We start from the raw sequence: 23471 nt of genomic DNA, 5'->3' as shown, positions 1-23471 counted from the left end.
ACGCCTCGAACACAGGCCTCGGGGCCGTGCTCTCGCAAGTCATTGATGACGAAGAGCACCCAATAGTCTTCATTAGCAGAAAGCTCTTAAAGCATGAACTTAATTATGCAACGATAGAGAAAGAGGCTCTTGCTATTAAGTGGGCCGTACACCACCTACGCTATTATTTGTGGGGAAGGCGTTTCACTCTCATAACGGACCACGCACCATTGAAATGGATGGCTAAAAGTAAGGACACTAATAAGAGAATAACACGTTGGTTTCTGGAGTTGCAGGATTACAACTTTGAGGTGGAGCATAAACCAGGGAAGGATATTCCCCATGCCGATGCCCTGTCCAGGCTCTATGAGGAAGAGCGGCAAGTTTGCGAACCAGTAGCAAGCTTAAGGGGGGGGATGTGTGGTGGTTCGTTCGGACACCGCCCGCCAGGTAGGCCCTGCATGTCAAAGAAGCGCACCCTGGATGGGAGAGCGAGCCCTAGCAGACCAACACACTGTGTGGGCCAAGTGATTGACGGGCGTTACCTGCCGGCCCACACGCTTCATCAGGCACAAGCGTATGCACCTGTGGGCCCCACCCAACACAGGGGTGCATAAGTACTGAGCTCGCTCTCCCCTTCAGTCTGTGCTGGGAGTCTCTGACAAGCTGATCATGGGCAGACAGGCGGTAAGAGCCACCATATTTCCCTCTCCACCGCATGTTACTGTGTAAAGTGCATTATAGTAATGTTCCTTCTACTCATTACTTCTAGGCATGGACTGGGAGCGGACTGACACTGAGGAGTGTGTACCTGGATCAATGAGGAGCGCAAACCTGACTCACTGTGGAGTGTGTACCTATCACTGGAGAGTGTGTACTCGGCGAGCTGAGGAGAAGGACCTGGAAAAGGAGACCACAGCCTTACCTTCCGGACCCCCAGCGAGCCACCCCTATTCCTATTTTGTTGAGTATATCTCACTTCCCTTAAAACCTTACTAGTATCCGGAAATTCTCTGGCCCCAGGCCCATTATACCCCGTGTTCATTTTATTTAGAAGATAGAGAATTAGACGGATTTGTGTAAGAGCGGGCACCTACTCACCTATTACCTGTCACCTGTGGAAAAGAACTATACTCACCTATTACCTATGGGAAAGAAATACTTTACCTGTCACCTGTAGAGAGGAACTATACTCACCTAGCGCCGGTGGGGAAGAGAGACTATACAATGGAATTATACTCGCCTGTTTCCTGTGGAGGGAAACCCCTTTAAAGTAACTCTTACCTACCCCCCCCCTGGCCGCCCCACGAAGAGGAGAAACGACAGCCCCGTCCCGGGAAAACCTTGTGTTGATTTATTAAAAGACAATTTCAGTTATTCACATTTATGTTGTTCATTCATGCTACGTTGCATTACAATGCTGTTGTAAAATAAGAACTGTTCAATAAATGCCCGAGTTGGCAACACTGTCTTTGCTCTCTTGTGCCTTGGAGGAGTGCTGCTCATTTGGTCCTCCTGGCTGTTTCTGAAGAGTTTGCTCTCTCTGTCTCTCTGCTGTTTCTAACTCTCTTGCTTTTCTGAAAGCTGTGTTGAAAATGCCTTTATTAGATGATTAAGGCTGCAGGCTAACACATTACTTTTCTTTCCCCGGTTTTGAAGACCCCTGCCGTGTTTCTCTGTTGTGTCCAATCTTACATTCTTAATGATGACATATATTCCCTACTCACTGGAAAAATCCTGCATGCGTGTCACAAATGTGAGACAAAATGTTCTTTTGTTTTGAGCCACTCAAGTGAATCTGTTGCTCAGAATGCAATATCACAGTGTCGCCTGCCATAAAATAAGAAAAGACTGATCAAAAATTATTCATATACATCTGCATCTTTAAAGTGTTCATTAACATTGCATCCTCATGGGACTTATATCGGCAACTTACAGAACCACTGGTGTATAAAAGAAGTCCAAAAACAGAACTCTGTTCTCATGGGAAAGTGGCACCCACTGCACAACAGATGCTGTTTTAAGCCCGATTTGTACTTTGACGTACTGTATGATGGAGTCGCATGCTGAAGATAGCCGATCTATAAGCTCACCACGCATCCATCCATGGCATGTTGTGGGCTTGTTGATCTGCTTTCTTCAAGTGCATAACTCCATTGTACAACGACGATTCGTATACATCCGTTGTCGGTACAGTACACCCAAACAAACTGAAACAGCTGCAATATGGACAGTAGGCTACTCTACAGATGTGTTGCATCGGTAAAATCATTTTTATTCTAATTCTTTAAAAAAACATTGTACAAAAATCACACTGAACCAGTTGTTTCAGTGTCATTTTCAGTCTGCTAATGGTAAATTCAGTGTGCGTCTACAAAAATACAACAAGCAAGCTCAAACCAAACTGATTACCTTAACAAAGACACACAATGTTAATGTGCACATTCTACGTTTAAAATAACCCCTCTTATTCCTGCCCATAATCGGGACAGTCATTATTGTTGCTTTTTTGTAAGTACGTTTTCTTACTTTTCACTTACTTTACTTTTCTTTCTTTTTTATTTATGTGAAGTAAGTAAAGACCTCTGACTGTTTGTGTGTTTGTGTGCACGTGTGCGCGTGCGTGAGTGCGCGCGTGCGTGCATATCTTGATCATATTCATACCCGCTTAACACCTTGAATTACATTTACTGGTTCATTTAGCTGGGATCATTCATTAATTGACTGTACATTTGGCCATGCAATGTGTTTATGTGCAGTGTATGTGAAAGAGAAAGTGAAATGCGATCATCAATCAGTTATGAAACGTCTATGGCTATGCCTTGAAGGAGGCTGCATGGACTTCTAGCTGTGCTCGCCTGTGATGCGGGGGAGAATGATGAAGAACAGTTGCATAAGAGTCTTTTGACAGGGATGACGGACGGAACGACCCTCATCTGTGCCTGTCCTGGAACGCAGGATGTAATGTACCACGCTGAGCTATTTTTCACTCTGCACCCACAGATTTTCATACGTCATGTTGATTGGATACTTGCCTCTTATCTTCCAGGTTACTAACAGAAAGAAAATAAATGTTAATGTTAATGTTAATTGTTCACTCTGATTGGAAAACAATCCATCTCTCCTTTATTCTGTACGTTTTACATCATTATCTTTCATGAACAGGATTTATTTTAGGGTTCGAATCCCACCAGATTAATTCCTATTTCGATGTAAATACCCCAAATCATTCCTATGCAACCAGAAAGTCAATTTATCTTCATCTCCCTGGGCATCTCCCAACATTCCTAAAAAGCACACAAAAACAACATAGGGTCTAATGAAGGCATAGCTTCTGTGGATCTCATATTGATGCCGTCTGTCTTGCCCAAATATGGAGGGACAGCAGGATGGTGCATCTGACATCATGAATTCACAAACGGTGAAATTTATGTGAGAATATATTGATAGACAAACAGGCACATGCCATAAAAGAAATTGTATCAATATTTTTCTATTACGTTTTTGTTTCTATTATGTGTTTTATTTATTTTAGAATATTCAATCCTTGTTAGCTGCTGCTAAATCACAATTTAGTTTTAGAACGTCCTCTCAGTTCTTCAGAATCACTATTGTTTCCTCTAGTAATGAATGGTTCCATGTGAAAGAATATGCTTCCTTGTTGGTTCTGTGGTCAACATGTAGAATGAAATGGTCAAATAGAATTGTTGCTGTGAGGGATGAGATTATTTTGATTGTGAACTATGGAATTGTTCCCATTTTGTCCCAAGGTTCTATATGTATTCTTAAATCAGGACTATATCGAGTATCTGTATTATTTATGCTGTATAACAGCAGTAAGGTGTGTATGCCATAAAATGCAGTAAGATTTCTACTAGCAATTAATCTATACTTAATTTCTTTATTCATCCTTTTGGGAAGATCAAGGTCATACTAGTCCATGCCGGTTGATCAAATATATTTTTCTTCAGACAAACAAAGAGTAAGCACCTTATACCATTTTTTGCCAGCATATTGCCCTTTGTTTTTGAAATGAAACCTCAGGAAATCAAATTGAATCCAAATCACCAGTTAAGATGCAGCCCAAGTTACTATATTACACAAGATATTGCTCCTATGCATTATAAACAGTATGTCCATTGTAACCTTGCTCTTTCGATAGGAAAGCATGATAGCAGCCTCCCATACATCACTGTCACAGCACAGACGCCACCAGCCACAGTCGGGTAATCTATTTTGTCCTGGTAAAATGTGGTGTAATTTGTTTCAGCTTCCTTGCAACGCTAGCAAAAAGGCAGTGGTTTTATCCCACGTTCTGGCTCTTATATAGGAGATTCTGCTTGGCAGCGGGAGCTCAACCATATGTGCTATAGGCATACTTTAGCTGTTATGTAAGGCAGACTCATTTCATCTTATTTATTTTGATGCATAGCTTTTTGCTAGTTTCATATCAAACATACATTATATATCACAGACAGGTTTAAGTAGCAGTCATGTGTTTTCTTCTGAGCTGCTCAATGTATGGCCAATACCACTCCCCTCACAAAGTGGATGAAGACCTGCCCTAGACTGACTAATGGTTTAGGATTTATTGTGGTTACCTACTGTAGGTCCTAGATAGATAGACCTTCATTGATCCAGCGAGGGGAATTCAGTTGTCATGGCAGTGTACCTCAGTTATGATACACAGGGCAGATACAGAAAAAGGATACAGCTAGGAGTAAAGAGTAGCAGTAGTAATAATAATAATTAATTTAAGTAAGAGTTTTTAAGTAGAGAAAGCTGATAGTAACACACAGGGAATAGAAATGAAGTACTAGAGTGGATTTAGGTAAACTACAGTACTCTTGCTTGGTCCACTGCACTTGGACTGTTTGGGAAGCATGATGCATACCTCGGACATTATGAAGCCATTTAGCTGCGGCGTCAATAGAACAGTGCCCCAGTTCAGAGTTTGTTATTCAATGGTCTTGTTTTCCCTGTGGTCTCTATAATGTCCCACTTCCCATGTTTCTTGATTGCGGCATGGTTATGTAATGTACTACTGATCCATGATCTGCTCAAGTCTGAGGCTGTAGTCCAATGTATACACATATATGCTGCATTTCCAGCCTTACGGTATGTAATTGACAAAGTTGCTCGTTCAAGAAATAGCCTCAAAGCTTTACCAGCTTAAAACATGCAATTCTCAGTTTTGATTGATAATGCATTATGATGGTTGGTGTGAAAGTGTTTTGTTCATCATACAATATATATCATTTCTTCTAGAGATTATGCATTCCCAGCTATATTTTATGATCAAATCAATACAGAGAACTGTGCTGTTCACATAATGGCTCTTAATGTTGATGCTAGGTCAGCAGCGCATTAGAAGTACATTTCCTTATGTAACCACCTCTCTACTCCATAAACGATGTCAGTGCTTCCATTGCCCCTCGGTAATGGCTTGCTTGTGTACTGTGGGCAGATAATGGAACACAGCAGAAACCCAAAGTATCAAATGACAACTGAAAATCTGACACAGTATAACCTTTGTCCTAGTTTCTGAATGGGGACTGGTGCTGTTATTACTGTTATTATTATTCATTGGAGGAAATGTTCTCGTTGAGAACATAGATGTGAGGCAGGTCACCTACACTGCAAAAGTGTGAGTTCTAATTTACCTCTGTAAGTTACAGGTTAATGTTTTACACTGTCAGGGTTCAAATTGGCACACTGTATTTTGTATGCTCAAAAAAGCTCAGTTGTTGGCCATGCCCATGGACTCTGACGGACAGTAGTAGGAGGAGAAATAAAAGGTATTATATTAACAGCTCTACGTCCTCCTTTACACCAGGGCCCCAACTTGAGACATGTTTGGGGAAACAAGCAAATCAATCAGTGTCAATTAGAGCTGCGTTCAAAGTAAGCCACATCCTGGGAGTCAGATGCTTGCTCTGCACTTAACAGCATGCAATGCAATTATGCTGCAAAGCCTTCCAAAGTGCTTGGGGTCTGGGAGGGTGCCTGATGCATACTGTATACTGTACATAAAAGGACTTTGCTGCCTTTTATCCAGCAACTTGTGATGCCCCCTCTGAGCAGAGACTTGCACTGAACACGGCAGAGATGGTTCCTTTAGAAAATCTTCAAAAAGAAAAGAATATCAACTTTCATGTGGAGCTTCAGTTCCTGTCAGCAAACAGACACTGCAGTTTGGTGGATGCTATTGTGCGCACCTACACTGATCTTCAAAGCTATCGTTTGTTCCCCTCTACCGACCAGACTTTCATTTCGCCACCCCTCTGCTGAGGTTGGGGGGAGCACACTATATGTGTCAATAATAAAATAATCCTTATTGATTTCTGAAGGAGTCACAGTGTGCACAGTCATTGTTAGAAAGGGTAGGATCTTTCCAGGTTTTGAGTCTGGTTTCAACACTGCCTTGGCTGCACCGGTCAGAGTGCGAAGAAGAAGAGTTCCAGGTGGTTGTGATTTATAAAGTTAATGGTTTTATTCTATAAAATAGATAAAAAGAACATACAGTAAATGAAGAGAACATAGTTACAGTAAATACACACAAATAGCAACACAAGGTCAATACTCTAAGGCATAAGGACTACACATAAATACAATGTTACAACTCAAGGTGAAAACCATAAGCCAAGGCTACATTCAGGTAAACCTTTCAAGTCATATAGGCATTAGGCAAACAGTACAAGTCATATAGACAAACATTGAACTCACTTCATTGACCATAAACAAGGGCAAGGCTCTTCCAGGACAGGGCTCTCCATGAGTGTTGTTGCTGCTGCCAAAAGGAAACTGAGTGACTGAGCATTGGGGCAGTATATATAGTCACCAGGTAACTGATTAGGGCTGAGTGGGTGCAGGTGTGGTGAATCAGTGCAGGTGAGAGAATGGGTGGAGCCAAGTCAGTGATGTGCCAGGGGGAGTGTTGGTGACCAATATGAAACTTTTGTACAGCCGCCCCAAATACGACAGTATTTACAAATCTAAAAAGGTCATATTGGTGATGAGTGGTGTCGCAGCCCCATGAGAACGGATTGGGGCTGGGGGGGGCTCAGGTGGTGGTGGACGAGGGGGCCCAGGTGCTGGGGGAGGCTGCGGAGGCCTGGCTGCAGGAGGGGGAGGAGACTGAGGAGGCCTTACAGCAGGAGAAGGAGTAGGAGACTAGAAGGGTGCCGGGCTGCAGGAGGCGGAGACTAGGAGGGTGCCGGGCTGCAGGAGGCGGAGACTAGGAGGGAGCCTCGGCTGCAGGAGGCGGAGACTAGGCGGGTGCCTCGGCTGCAGGAGGCGGAGACTAGGAGGGTGCCGGGCTGCAGGAGGCGGAGACTAGGAGGGAGCCTCGGCTGCAGGAGGCGGAGACTAGGAGGGAGCCTCGGCTGCAGGAGGCGGAGACTAGGAGGGTGCCTCGGCTGCAGGAGGCGGAGACTAGGAGGGAGCCTCGGCTGCAGGAGGCGGAGACTAGGAGGGAGCCTCGGCTGCAGGAGGCGGAGATTAGGAGGGTGCCGGGCTGCAGGAGGCGGAGGAGGAGACTAGGAGGGAGCCTGGCTGCAGGAGGCGGAGACTAGGAGGGAGCCTCGGCTGAAGGAGGCGGAGACTAGGAGGGAGCCTCGGCTGCAGGAGGCGGAGACTAGGAGGGTGCCGGGCTGCAGGAGGCGGAGACTAGGAGGGAGCCTCGGCTGCAGGAGGCGGAGACTAGGAGGGTGCCTCGGCTGCAGGAGGCGGAGACTAGGAGGGAGCCTCGGCTGCAGGAGGCGGCGCCCTGGGCGCTGGAGGAGAAGTAGTGGTAGACATCATGGGCTCCTCTCCAGCCATGCAATGTTGACATTCTCGGCGTCGAAGGACCATGTTAGAAAGGGTAGGATCTTTCCAGGTTTTGAGTCTGGTTTCAACACTGCCTTGGCTGCACCGGTCAGAGTGCGAAGAAGAAGAGTTCCAGGTGGTTGTGATTTATAAAGTTAATGGTTTTATTCTATAAAATAGATAAAAAGAACATACAGTAAATGAAGAGAACATAGTTACAGTAAATACACACAAATAGCAACACAAGGTCAATACTCTAAGGCATAAGGACTACACATAAATACAATGTTACAACTCAAGGTGAAAACCATAAGCCAAGGCTACATTCAGGTAAACCTTTCAAGTCATATAGGCATTAGGCAAACAGTACAAGTCATATAGACAAACATTGAACTCACTTCATTGACCATAAACAAGGGCAAGGCTCTTCCAGGACAGGGCTCTCCATGAGTGTTGTTGCTGCTGCCAAAAGGAAACTGAGTGACTGAGCATTGGGGCAGTATATATAGTCACCAGGTAACTGATTAGGGCTGAGTGGGTGCAGGTGTGGTGAATCAGTGCAGGTGAGAGAATGGGTGGAGCCAAGTCAGTGATGTGCCAGGGGGAGTGTTGGTGACCAATATGAAACTTTTGTACAGTCATTCACTCTGGTCTGTTCTGCAATGCTTAAAGCTATACTGTGTAAGTTGCTCAACTAGTGGTCAGTAGCGTCCGCGTCTTTCGGCCGTTTTTCGCCGCGGACCGGGCCTCACACCCCCGCGTCACCCCCGCGTCTGCCTCCACCTCGCCGAGATCTATCTTTAGAGGGGTCCCTGGTTCCTGTGCGTTCAGGCATTCCGGAGAAACGGAGTGTTTCACCCGAGTATAGATAGAGACACACGGGCGCCTACAAATATGGCCGCCCTATTGTGATAGCTAGCGACCCCACTTCAAGATGCGCTGTGATTGGCCGGCAGTGTATAACCCTCGCTGTGATTGGCCGATAGTGTATGATGACGTAATTTTTGCGCGAAAACCGGACCCCGGTCAGGATCATAGAAAACATATAAAGAGAAGGCTTCAGAAGCTGAAAATAACGGAGTGGGTGTTCTAAAACTTTAGCGATTTAAGAGTTAGGACAATTTTAAGATTTGTTTTATAAAAAAAGTTACATGGTACAACTTTAAATCCTCCCTTCAAGAGGTGTGAAGACAGCTAAAGGCTAAATTGAGCTCTTACATTTGGGATTATAATTCACATTTGACTTGTTGCGGCAGGGTTGCTGGCCATTGGGAAAAGCGGGACAACTCCCGAACAACCGGTTCATTCCCGGCCGGTCCAGGCCGGCCATTAGGAAAACAATTAAATAAAATGTCGGCCTTCGTTCCATTTTGGGGGCTGTGCGGCCAACAAAGTAAATCGTCACTGTCGGGCAGAAACCTTGTATCTCCAAGTTTCAAATGTATACATTTTTTCGCAAAGCAAAGCACTGCTTCATCATACAAGGCCGTTGCACAAAAGTAGTGAAAACAGCAGATCTACAAGCACACAACGCCTCGCGGTGTGTGCTTGTAGATCGGCTGTTTTCACTAGTTAAAATCATTTTTAAAATGATAAATACAAAACAAACGGTTTTGGACATATAAGGTTTCCACCCGACAACGACGATTAGGGCCTCTCCAACTCTTTTTCCCGGGCTGAATCAGGGGCCCAGCACGTCCCTGTGTTGCGGTGTGATTTGAAGCAGGTTGCAGATCCTTTCTGACACAGTGCTATCATGGTCCTGTGTTTGATACCACATTTGCATACACCCGCACGCAATGCTTGCATCAGGGGATTGAACATTCAAACATGTTAGATGAGAGACGCTATGCAGAAATTCTGTTATTCTGTCTTCTGCATTGTCTAGCAAAAGTGTGTGGTTGTAGGTGGTCTGGATATCCAATACAATTACAATTTAGACATTTACCAGACACTCGTATCCCTCTTATCCGGAGTATCCAAGAGACAATTGTAGTGCCTCAAGAAACTAAGATCCCAGGTAAACCAAGAACCTAGCATCTGTCTAAACAATATAATATATATATTGTTATTGTCGGGTGGAAACCTGTCCAAAACAGTTTGTTTTGCCTTTACCATCTTAAAAATCTACAAGCACACAACGCCTCGTGGTGCGAGGCGTTGGGTACTTGTAGATCTACTATTTTCACTAGTTTGCGTCAGTCTTGTATGATGAAGCAGGGCTTTACTTTACGGGGGGAAAAAACATACACATTTGAAAATAGAGATACGAGATTTCTGCCGGACAGTGACGATATAATATAAATAACACATTGAAACTATGATATCAGGTAAACAATCAACCTCATTTAAATTAATGACATTCAATATCCATAAAATCTGGGGGGGGGGGGGGGGGGTATTTTATAATTATATATACTGTACAAATTGTATGCTGCCGACTCTTTAATCTCATTGGTAGAATTAGGCCAGCTTTCTATCTTGGAGCATTGGCATTTACTTTAATCCTTTTATGGATTTGAAGTCAGGGAGCATAACAACAGCTAAATCTCTTTAGGTGCTTTTAATTGTGGTTAATGCACATCAGAGCTGCCTCCATCTGGTAAACTGCATGCCTTTACAAACTATTGCATCATCTCAGAATAGTCCCTTTTTTAGATATTTTTATTGTATGTTCTTAAAACTGTTTAAACCATGTTGCTATTTTCTCTTTGTTCTGGGGAAAACAAGAAAATCCCCAGGCGCTCTTGTTAACTTTACAATCATGATAAAGATGCTTTTATATGTGGTTCGACTGGGCATGAATTGGTACTGTACAGGTCATTGTAGTTGACGCACAACCAGTTACTGTGGCAACCTGATTTTGAAAATAGCCCCTCGATCCAACGGCCAACTGCTGTTGGTAGTCCTGCAAACAGCATCCCACTGATGATGCAATGACTCATTCATTGCTCATTATCATCAACCCACACTCAATTTCATCCCACCAAGGCACCCCTGCTTGGATATCTGATAGAGGCGTCTGTGTGGGGGCGGGGTAGTAGCGACTAGAAAGCATGTGGGGCCGTGCTATGATTGGCCAGTGCGAACCATTTAATCCGCTGGTGACATACAACAGGGTACGCCCCTGTAGTACTCCTCCCTCCCTCCCCCTCACTCAAACAGCCCTGGCAGCATCCATACTCTACTGTGTGCTCTGTGTCTGTTCTGTTCCAGGGAGGATATCAGCACTGTACCGGGAGGAGAGGATTAGCGCAACCACTCATCTCATCTGCATGCACATTCCCAGGCAACCACATGAGCACCCAGGGCTGCTGCTGTACCTCTTTTGTATCTAGCCATCACAGGACTTGACACTCTCAAAACCAAAGCACTATTTAATCTCCTTGTCACTGCTGAGAGAGGATTTAACAGAAGACACATTTTTCTCCTTTTGGACTTATTTTCTTTCTTTTTTTTTACTCTTCACAGTTTAGATTTGCATATTTATCAAAGCTATTGTAGATGTTGTGTTTGACTGGAGCAATGAAAGTAACCCTGCATACTGTAGACTTTCTTTGAGCCTCAGAGAGTTTTAACTTTTTAATTGTAGGACCCAGTAACTGTAACTTTTTGGACTCTCCTGGGTCTGTTTTGCGGTAGACCTAGCCACTGAGATGCCATCCAGGGAGTCCTACGAGCTTCACAAGGGGGAGAAGTCCCTGGTGCAAAAGGCCAAGCGAGAGGCCAACCAAGAGGAGATTTTGGCGGCGGCGGCGCTGGCCATGAGGATGGGACCACAGAAACCTCCAGCCACCATCTGGCAGCCTCTCAAACTGTTTGCCTATTCGCAGCTCACCTCGCTGGTGCGCAGAGCCACACTGAAGGAGAGCGACCGGACCCCCAAATCTGAGAAAGTCCACAACTTCAAGGTGAGTCTGGAGAGAGAGTTATTGTTCATTTACACGTCCCGAAATGTTGCCTGTGTATTTCGTGTTGTGTCATGACCAGAAATCAGGGTTTTTTGAGTCTCCTCCTGCCGGGTGGGAACAGGAGGCAGGCCTGCCGTTGAGTGGGAGAGCGGATTAAAAAACAGGGGAAATGGTTTTGGATCAGTCGGTTGAGCTTTTATTTTTCAAAGGAAAATCTGTTTGGCGGCCCGAGGACCTCTGTTGTTGGTTTGGACACCAGATGGAGAGATTAGGATGATGGGAAGAGAGAACCATGGAGGAGGGTTTTCCCCATATTGCCCTGTGTCAGCAGTCCTACACTATCTTGGTTTGTTAATGGAAAAGGAGGCCCATGAGGAAAATGTTGCCTTAGAGGCTTTCAAAGTGCTGATGCTCACCAGGCTTCTCCTCCTTTCTGCTGAGCACCCATTTTTACCTACACATTTAGCATGTTTACTGCTCCCACACTGGATAATCGTGAGTGTTACTTTAACTGGGAGTGTCTAAATAGAACAGGTTCCATTTCTCAAGAGTTGCACTCTTTTTTTAACTTTGTGTGAAATCGTGCCAGACTAATTTATCAGTGTAATCTTTAATATAGAATAATTATCTCTTGAAACTAATGTCACTCTCTCACACTTTGACACAACGATTAGCTGAATGTTATCACCATAGTCTGCAAATAAATAAAATAAATGGGTTTATATTGATGGGATTAATTGTATTCCCCCTTCAACAGTTTGAAGCTACTGTAATTTAATCACAGAGAGCAAAATACTTTGTTTTGCTAATGAATCTAAGCTATGGACTCTGATGAGTTGTGCTACTGTCTAGTGTTATTTAACACACAGAATGATGTGTTTAGTTTGATGCCTAATGATTCTTTTTATTTTTGCTTGCAGTCAAGTTTTTATAGAACTGTAGACTAATGATGTCTATATTTCAAATTGAGACATTTCCAGCACAATCTCCTGATCTTACAATCAATCCACCAACCTCCAACATTGGCCACTCCGACAAAGTTGTCATCACTGATATTTGGGCATATGTCATTCTATTGGAAATTGGCTACAAACAGGTATATTTATGTATGTATTTAATAAGGCAAGTGTGGTTTCATAGCAGACATGTGTGGCAGAGAAATGAGCTTCAGACTCAAAAACAAACAAAAAGAAACATCCCATTCTTGGGAAAGCCACTAATGGTTGCTGACTGTCTAAGAACCTGCACAGGGACATGCTTGCCAAAACCTACAGCTGCTGTGCCAAAGTGACATATTGGTTCCAGGCCTCAGCCTTTCTTGTGGGATTTAATGAGCTTGTGTATTGTAACCACCATTGTCATCATGTTTAAAAACACCTAGCAGGGAGGTGGCTCCCTGTCACCCGCTGATGTCTCGTCGGGGCTTTCCTGATTGGCTGGGCCGTTGTTACCTGGTAGAGTGTGGGCTCCCTGAGCAAGGCAGCGTCCTACTGTTTCCATAGCAAATTTCCATGACAACTTGCACCTTTACATTGCTTTGGTGTCTGTCATATCGCACTGTACAATAGCTGCAATGCCATCACTGCTCTGGCACACTCCCCATCAGTTTTAGAGTCTGTTTAAACAACCATTGTTTCCTTTACAGATTTAATCATCCTGATCTTCCTCATTTCAATACGTTAACATTGACGAGTCTACTGTCTGTAGCTGGGATGTAAGGCTATCTTTTGCTTTCTCTTCATAATCAGTAATCTGATCTGATCTGATATCTCTCTCTCTCTCTCTCTCTCTCACCCTTTTCCAGGTGCACACCTTTCGAGGTCCTCACTGGTGTGAACAGTGTGCCAACTTTATGTGGGGATTGATGGCTCAAGGGGTCAAATGTGCAGGTACATTTTGTTCTAATGTAGTCTTAATTTAATCTTCATTTTTACTCCAATGTGTACTCTGTGCAAATGTAAGCTCTGGGTTACTTAATTTTCTCTACTTAGTTTATGTAATCGTGGATTTTAAAGTTCTTATTTCTGCATATGGGTTACGTCGTTAGTCGTTTGTGGTATGAGTAGAACTGTGTTAATCTAAAAATCCCACCAGGCCCTATAGATTAAAGGGTTGTATAACATAGTGAAATGAACATTTATGCCTACTGTGGATTTACTGTGATGTAATAGATAATTGTAAGTAATATTAATGCTTTGCTTTTGACCTGGTTGCTTCTCATTTGACCGGTGAATGCAAGATTCAGTGCAGTATATGTTCACTTTTGGATGTGAACTGATACAATTTAGAATATTAAAATAACTACACCTTTTCTGAAGCAATGGACTCATTGTTTTTGCTCCCAAGGCTATGTTTATCGTGGCCAGGACATCTCTATTCTGCCATGTTGTCATAGTTCTTATACAGACACAATGAGAGATATTTCTCTGCCTCTACTTGTCGGGTTCAGATTGGGGGAGAAGGAACACCACCCCCATCGTAGCTTGGTTGGTTGGCTACGAAGCTACAGTAGCTAGCTTACCATAGGACTGACATTTAGGCAAGGCGGCAGTGTTTGGCTGAACACTCTGTCTCTGCATTCATTCGCTTAGCAGTCACCATGCTATAACACAGACTCACCCACCGTATTATACGGTATACAGTCATGCAGTGGTCCTTTGTTTTTTATTCCTATTCATCTGCGGTTTAAGGGAATTTATTAACCTACCAAAATTGCAATTCAGTGGGATTTAGTATATATTTTTTCCTCAGTGGCTGTCAATAATTGAGACTTCCATTTTGCAGCAGACGCTTGCAAGAAATGGGTTTTCATCACGAATAGCACTATAATGTGTGATGATGTTTTATTGATGGGACAAAGTGAGCCACACATATCTGTGGGGGCACTCACATTAATTATTGATGTGTTATTTATTGGTTTAGAAAGCAGACAACCGGTCAAAGGAAAAGCTCTTTCCTTTTTTTCTGGAGTAGGCCTATTTGTTTATATTTTTTATTTTGTCATTCCTTCAGACTCAACCCATAGCTAGCCTACTTGAAACTGGGGCAACAAAGTATCAGATGATGCTTTGAATTTGCATTAAAAAAATGTTCTCCCACCCCCCTTTTTTTCTTTTTTTCTTTTCTGTATGTGTGAACTGTTTTTGGCCGAGTGCCAGGAAGCCAGCTTCTGCCACTGCTTGTTGTGCCACATTTCCTCATCGGAGTAGCCCCCCCCCCAGCCTCTCATCCAGGGTTGCCAGGTCTGCTTATTATAAGCGACTTTGGGCACATTTTTCCTGTAAAGTTGCTTGTTAATTTTGCTAGTTGCGGGTTGTGTTTTTTTGGGGGGCTAAAGTCTAGTTGCTTACAGGGCTTGTTTTCTAATGTTTTCTCAAACATTTTCACGCAAAGGACCCTCAAATGAGTATGTATTTATAACCTAACCCCCATCTGAAAATGTTTTGTGCCAGGAAGCGGTGGTACCAGATTTTTGGTATTAGAATGTTTCAAAGATCTTCCACATTTTATTTCAAGATCTTTTGAAAAAGATACAAGCTATTTTCAAATGATTTAAAGTAGCCTAGTCGCTTTTTTGGGGCTTGTTTTCGTAGACTTGGCTGCTTGTTTCTCTCGCAAAACCTGGCATCACTGTTGCTCATCGGAGTACCCCCCCCCCCCCCAGCCTCTCATCCCATCATGCCTGTGAAGGAAAACAAAGCTGGCATGTCTCTTTAATGAGGAGCGGGGCTCGGAGCGTGGGGAAGGAGCTCCGTTTCCACATGCATTAAAATTCAGCAGCTTCAACCAAAGAGCTAGGTCACCCATAGCTCAACCTCAATTCAGCTTCAGTTCTTGTTGGAAAAAACAAATTATCCTCCCCAAAAACAACATAAAACACTCAAAAACAGCCAGTACAGCCACCGTTCCAGGCCAGAGACGTGCGCAATAATATGTTGGTGGACTAGTACCCGACATGATGGGGTCCTTTTGTAGATGTGTGATATGGTGATAATGTGGTGATAAGCCACCAGCGACCCCCTACCCCCACCAACCACTTCTCATCAGCATTAGAACCTTTTAGCCAAAAAAGAAAAACGGCTGATCGTTGTGCTTCGCTGTGCTTCTCACCATGGCGACAGAGATAGAGCTGACAGTGCAGTAAAAAAATACTGTAAAAGTCATCAGTCTTCATTTAGCTCCAAGAGCATAAAATGCACCCTTATATGCATCTATTTTTATGCAGTTAAATCCTCACATGATTTTTTACTGCGTAGCCTCCTCTGTCTCCAGGCTCAGGGTGTCCCTGGGGCCATTGTTTCTCCCTCACCCACCCCACCTGGGACCCCAGGGCCATCAGTGTGCTCACACACACGTGGACAACTCCAGACCTGTGTCTGATGACAGAGTGCCCTCTATTACGCTGCCTGTCTCATATCCTTAAGAGAATCATCTCTTAAAAGTAATTACATTTCTGCATCAATGCATATAAATACAGGCTGTGTGCACATTTCTCAGGGGGTCCATATTAATCAAAATGTGAAATTATATGCTGAGAACAGCAGTCTAGTACGACTATAGGGGATCCTTTTCTTCTTATCGATCGAATAGTTGTTCAAAAGAAAACGGAAAAGGAAGACGAGAATCATCCTGATGAGCAAAATTATCAAATTTTGAGGTAAAAAAAATGTATATCAAAAGCACAAAGCATTTTGTCGGGAAAATGAAGAAATCCCTTTCAGAACTTGGAGAAAGCTCAGGGAGAGTTTGGAGAGGCTGCCCCCATTTTCGTGTGGGAAACTAGGTCTAGTGTAGCCCGCAGCGTCTGAATTGCTCCTTCCACACACAGCCATTGTGTGCGAGCTCAGATTTGGAGGAGAATGGAGTGTGCATGCAGCAGGGTCTATGACTGTCCCTGCTGCAGGCCACATTGTTTCCACTGAGCCTCTAAATTCCCTCAAAGAGCCTCAGCTACAAAGCAGTGCTGGAGTCAGTCTCCATGTTGGCTTGCTGTGGGCTGCTGAGCTCCCTACAAGAGAGAGAGAGAGAGAGCCAACCTAACATATTCAAAGAAATACTTAAAAAATACCCAACATATTCAAAAAATGACTTAACAATAAGATCATTTTTAAAACCACTCTCCATTTTGACAATTTTTCATCTTATCTTTCTTTTTTAAAAGGGTAGGTGTAATACGCTATGGCTTCAGCCTTTTTTGCCAAAAAATATAGGTTTTAGATTTGTTTTCTTTGTATTACAAATGAAATTTTAACGGATACCACAACATAAAATAAAATAAACTAACCTGCTCACAACGTGTCGCGGATGTGACGCGCTATGAACTTGTAGGTCTGCTATTTTTGGCACACAGTACTGTCATGCACCGCTGAAGGCAAAACCCAGATGATCATTATGACTAAGACACTGTTTGAACATCCACAGAGATAGATACTGTGATCAGGCCACAGATTTCACATGGCAAGTTGAAATAAGGGGAATCCTCATTCCCCACACATATAGCATCTAAGAATGATCAAATGCCATTCATTTGAATTGGCAGTACACAATAACAACACAAAGTAATCAGAACCTTGAGCTTTTACAAATAATAATACAAAAACACAAACGTGTGGGCTTTCAATATAACAGCAAAATATTGGGTTCATTTACCGTCCTGAAATCTGACATTTGAGGTGTTTTTCTATTCCTTGATTAGCTTTTTGGATGAGTTATTCTTTATTTATAAATGACTGGTTGTTTGTGGAGCTGCGTTCCACTCTAGTGCTCAAGGTGACCCCAATGACACGCCTGGCAGCTGACCAGAGTGATGTCACCAGCTGCTGACAGTAGTTGTCCAGTGTTCCTGTGACATTTTGACAGCAAATATTGATTAAGGGGATTTAGACCTAAGCAAGCAAAAGCGCCAATTAAACCATCCAATGAAAGTGAAATGAACAACACATGAGCTGAATGTTAATTTGGTACCTCTTAGTTTAAAAAAATAAGAAGAGGGGGGGAAATCACTACAGTATTTGTTTTTGTTGCTTCATGTTTTCAAGATTTAGTTTAGCAAATTTTTGCACAGGATTTGATTGTGTTATTCACCTTATACTGTAACACTGTTAAGCCTCTTGCTCTACTTTTCTGCATCTCTCTATAGATTGTGGCATGAATGTCCACAAACACTGCTCAACCACGGTACCGAACGACTGCAAGCCAGACCTGAAACACGTCCGTAAAGTCTACAGCTGCGACCTCACGACCCTGGTGAAAGCTCACAACACAGCGCGACCCATGGTGGTGGACATGTGTATACGAGAGATAGAGTCACGAGGTTAGTTCAGGGGTGTGTGTGTGGGGGGGAGGGCGCACAATCCAATACTTCATTATAACAGTGCATGGCAGTGGGTGTGGTTTACTGGTGCCACTAAAACAATCTCCCATTCATTTTCCCCATAGACTTTTACAAAAAATATTTTAAGGCTAGAATCGAGCCATCCAGGATCCTGGTGAATCATGACCTTTGATTCTGTCAAAACAAATATTTAAGTTTATGACATACTACATTTAATAAATACCCTTTGTTTGGCTATTTTGAATATTTGTCTTTTCACAGAATCAAATGTTTCATGGACATGATTCACCAGGATACTGGATGGCTTGATTCTAGGCTTAAAACGATTGATGGTCTATATAGGGAAAATTAATGGGAGATTTTTTTTAGTGGCACCAGTAAACCACACCCACTGTCATGCCCTATGCTCTATGGGGGGCGCTCTCCATTCCGACATGTCGCCACTCCGACAGTGACTTCTTATTGTCGTAGTGGCAACACTTCCATAGAGGTTAAGGTTAGGGTTAGAGTAAGAGATAGGGTTAGTGTTGGAATGGAGACATGTCGGAAAGGAAAGATGCACTCATGCTCTATAGGTGCCCAAACTGACAAACTGGGGCATGTCTGTTTAGGAGGTATTCCCTACATTTTAAACTATAGAAAATATTGAGAAATTGCAGAGCTACACGCTCACAATATGGTTAACACAAGTGTGCACGTTTGGGGAGTCTCAGGTTTTGTCAGATGTAATAAAGGTGGGCTCAGAGGAAAAAAAAGGTGGAACCACCCTCTATTTACATTAGAGTATTGTTTACATCTGCCGTAAACCAGTGATCCTTACCTTTTTTTAATTTCAAGGACCCCCAGTTGACACACATTATGGCACGGGCGCTCATTTCATACCATTTTAATCTGTTATGCCAAACAACACTGTAAAATCCCCAGTGTGAGGTTAACCCTGACAGTGTAACAGATTGTTCCATTTGTAGGCTCTGAGTTGCAGACCCGTAAGGATCCATTTGGTTCCCAACTATCAATCATTTAGCTGGGGATGATCCCATAGAACCCCCCTCAAGGACCCCTGGGGATCCCCGGTCCCCGGACCCCATGTTGAGAAGCGCAATAATTTACATAATCATAGTAGTGTGGTCCAAAATAAAACCCTAATTTGTATTTTCTTAATGACACAGATGCTTTCCTGGTTTTAGTGGTTTAGGATGCAAATCTTAATCGATTCCCCTGCTTTTGTGAAAATGTCTGTATTTTCTATTAATGACTCTAGTGTTGGTCTTATGCAGTAATGATTAAGAGGGCTGCTGAGAGTGCTAGTAATTGTACTTGTGTAATGAGGAATAGATTACTGTTTCCTGCTGGCGAAGTTGATTGCATTTCAGTTCAAATCATTCAACTATGGAACCCCCTCATCTCTCACTCATTGTCTGGTGTCTAATACATGTGCGTAACCAGCTCTAAGTTTGATTTATGTCTTTATTATTTTGTTCACTGATGCAGAAAACTATTTGCATCTGTCCATGTTATTCCCCCTTGTGATACTGCAGACGTTTGGCCGCTAATTTCTTATATGCATATTTAAGAGCATTTTGTGGCCATATGACCCGAGAAGTCTTATGAAGGTAAATTGACTGCATTAATCGTGTAATGGTGGAAAGAATTCCATGTGACGTGATGAATGAAACCTATTTGTCGTCGTCTCTCTCTAGGTCTCAAGTCAGAAGGGCTCTACAGAGTGTCTGGATTCAGCGATTCAGTAGAAGATGTCAAGACAGCGTTTGACCGAGGCAAGTTTTCTGTCCAGAGTGTCCATTATCTTTTTTGCTATGGATTAGGCCAGTGGTTTCACTTCACACAGAATGTCTTATAGACATGTGGTGGAAAAAGCACAAAAGTATTGGCATCAAAATGTACTTAAAGTACCAAAAGTAAAAATAGCCTAGTCATTATCCCATTTCAAGTTTTCAAATGTATAACAATCTTTTGAAAATAGCCGGCTATTTTCAAATGGCCTAAATGCATATAGGGATTAAGTGGGTAATTTATGTTTTGTAATAATAATCCAAATCTACAAAGTAACTACTGTAACTAAAGTTTTGATAATTAAAAGTACTGATAATTGGAAATACTCCAGTAAAGTAAAAGTACCTCAAAACTGTACTTAAGTACAGTACTTAAGTAAATGTACTTACAGTAGTTACTTTCCACCACTGCTTATAGATCCCTATCAGCATTCGATACAACTGCTGACGTGACATGCTAACATTGCAATGTGTTTACATAAGGCTCTGAGGACATTTCAGATTAAGCACAAAAGTGATGCAGTTTGTTAGGGATTAATGTCAGTCTGGGAACATATCCGGACATGGTCCACTCAACGCAGACCATTACAGTGAGGGGTCAGGAGAAAGGCTACAGTGGCTCAGGGGTAGAGAAACTGTCATTAGAACACAGAGGGTTCCCAAAGGGTTCCCAGTTCGATCCCGGGCTCCCCCAGAGTTAGTGTCGAAGAATCTGAACCCCTAGTTGCTCCCGGTGAGCAGGTTGGTTTACATGGTTTCCTCTGCCATCGGTTTATGAATGTGTGTGTGACTGTGTGTGAATGGGTGAATAATGCACAATCTCTGTAAAGCTATATACCATAAATGCACCATTTATAGTGATTCTCAATCTTTTAGACCTCTGGACCACAAGAATATTTTGAACAATCCTAGTGGACCATCCCACCGGACCTCCCCACAACAATATGCATATATTATGTATATAAGAAGGCATAACTTAGTAATTTCTATTTTATTTTAATATTAATATTTTCATTAATGATCTTAAAGCTCGATTCGGTGGCGGTTTTGCCCACCCAAAGAAACAAGGCTACATTATAAATTATATTTGCTGAATATTTGAAAACCTTTATCTCATGGATCACCTGTAATTATTGCCATGGAATATTACTGGTCCATGGACCACCGGTTGAGAAACGGTGTTCCAGTTTAAGAGGCGGTGGTGACAATGAGTCTATCCTGGTAGCCCAGTGCAGCGTGACTTTTAACTGTAGGAAAAACCCCGCAGCTATAGGCTAAACTAAAGTCTTAGCTGCATTTGGGAGATCACCCATGACAGAGTGTCATTCCAGCTCACAGCACTGTGATGATATTCAGACCGCCCAGTAGAATTAGGCCACAGCCTATGCTGAATACCACGCATAAATGAAGACAATGTCAGAGTAAAACAGTTCAGGCGAGTGATAGAAGCCACTTTGTATTCAGACTAATAGTCTAGAGATTCATCCCCCCCTCGAGGCTAGCGAGATATATTCCTCACTTTATTCTGAGACATAAGCTTAATCCTCTGACGAGGAAAGTTTTCTTATTTTCAAGCTCACATTTTGTGTTCCCTCCATACTGTCGTGTCTCCTCACAGATGGTGAGAAGACGGACATCTCAGTGGATGCTTATGAAGACATCAATATCATCACAGGTGCACTGAAACTCTATCTGAGGGATCTGCCTGTTCCAATCATCTCATATGATGCCTACCCCAGGTTTATCGAGGCTGCAAGTAAGTCAAACTGTATACTGTCTGTAGTTTTGTCAAACCATTTAATCAATTTCTTTCTTTCTTTTTTTTACTCTTTATATTATGATTCTTTTGCTGAGCATGCAAGCACGTTTTCAGTAATGCTTTGCTCACATTGTCTAGATTAATCATGCCTAATTTATGCTCCATTGTACAATTTAGTTGCGGACAGATTTATAAGCTCACAACGATTCATGAGCTTATATGTTCGCTATTTTCGGTCCACATTGTCAACATAGGACAAAGTATAAACCAGGCATAACAGATCCACAGTAATAATCTTTGCCTGTGGGCATTTTTAATGTTGGTTGTTGAGGGAGGCGAAAGAGTTAGTTTGGTCATTTCCTCTACAAACAATTTAGCTGGTCCAGTAAAGTATGTACTGCAGTTATATTAGTAAAGATAGGTCATAAGTGCTGTTTCCGTGTTTACAGCACCTACCTTGCTGGGGGACCTAATTATGCTTATTGTTATGGATACAGGAACCTGCATGGCATACAGAATGATTCAGTGTCAAGACATCACAGACTAGGCTCCCACAGTTTCATTATTTCCTAAAAACATTTTCATAAATGGAAAGTCAGTTCTTAACTACTTTTCTATTTTTTGTTAAACCAACAGTTCTGATCACAGTCACACTTTTGTAACGTGAGCCTAATGTCAGAGCATGGCTTAAGTCTTGAATATTTTACCTTGCAGATTTGTATAGACTGTCATGTCCTCACAGCAAATGATACTTTTACTTTTACAGGATTACAGAATAGTACAAATAATCTCAGTGAGACCCCTCATGATTAGAGAGGTCTGAGTATCTGTGGATCAAGTGGCTCTTATAACAGCATGTTTTATCACTGCTTTCCAGAAATGACAGACCCCGAAAAGAAACTTGAAGCTTTCCGCGAAGCTCTGGCACTGTTGCCCCCATCACACAGTGAAACTCTGAAATACCTCATGGCACATTTAAATAGGTGAGTGATGATCCATAGTAAACCCACATATTATGTTAGACGTTTGCCCGGGACCCAAACTAGTGAAAATATCTCAAAGGCGACGCTTTGCACTGCCTTTGAGCTTCTAGATCTGCGATTTTCACTACTTTTTAAACTTTTATTTTGACAAAATGGTTTGGATTTAGTTTGTTTTATTTATTAAATACTTTTGAAAAATGTTGGAATACTCTTCAATTGATGAAAAGATGTGATTTGTTTTAGTTTAAACCTTTTTTTAAATCTTTTGAAATAATATATAAAATAATAATAAATATGTTTTACTATAAATGTGTCTGTTGTGATATTGTCTAAATGTTCCATTGAAAAATCTCGAAATAAATGAGAGAACCTACTGTCTGGGAACCAGTGTTCTAAAAACAATCATGTACTTTTGCAGGGTGACGCAGAATGCAAAAGACAACCTGATGACCGCAGAGAACCTGGGCATTGTGTTTGGGCCCACCCTCATGCGAGCCCCAGACCTGGACGCCATGACAGCACTCAATGACATCCGCCATCAAAGACAGGTGGTGGAGGTGCTCATTAAAAACTCTGATGTGCTCTTCTGAAAGCAGATGAGGAAGGACTGCTTTTTGTAGAACAGCCATTTGATAATAATTATTTTTTTGTGTAAAGACTTGAACAAATCTTTTTTTATTACATTGTCTAATACTTTTCCCCCCCCTATGCCCTCTTTATGGACCAGTGCTGAACCTAACATTCTTCCTCCCCTGTATTGGGTGTGGATGATGTACCTTACACTTGTATGTACTGTATGTCTCCCCATTTTTGTCGGGGCTTTTCTTAAAGCTGATGGGCCAGTATGAATTTTGCAGGTTCTTTGTTTCTGTGTAGCTTTTTAGCAGTAACCCAGCATGTGTT

General features: G+C 42.5%; 1 protein-coding gene across 1 annotated transcript; it reads left to right on the top strand.

Moving 5' to 3' along the window:
- Positions 1-11444: 11444 nt before the first annotated feature.
- chn1 (chimerin 1) lies at positions 11445-23158 on the top strand (the record flags this gene model as incomplete). Its single annotated transcript, XM_080752671.1, has 7 exons — positions 11445-11699; positions 13504-13588; positions 17839-18012; positions 19734-19811; positions 21445-21582; positions 22463-22568; positions 22987-23158. 7 exons carry the CDS (start codon positions 11445-11447, stop codon positions 23156-23158), a joined length of 1008 nt encoding a protein of 335 aa, XP_080608797.1.
- Between the last annotated feature and the right edge of the window lie 313 nt (positions 23159-23471).

Source organism: Nannobrachium achirus, assembly GCF_963921795.1.
Source record: "Nannobrachium achirus genome assembly, chromosome: 22".
Lineage (NCBI taxonomy): Eukaryota > Metazoa > Chordata > Actinopteri > Myctophiformes > Myctophidae > Nannobrachium > Nannobrachium achirus.
This window is presented reverse-complemented; position numbering and strand designations above follow the sequence as displayed.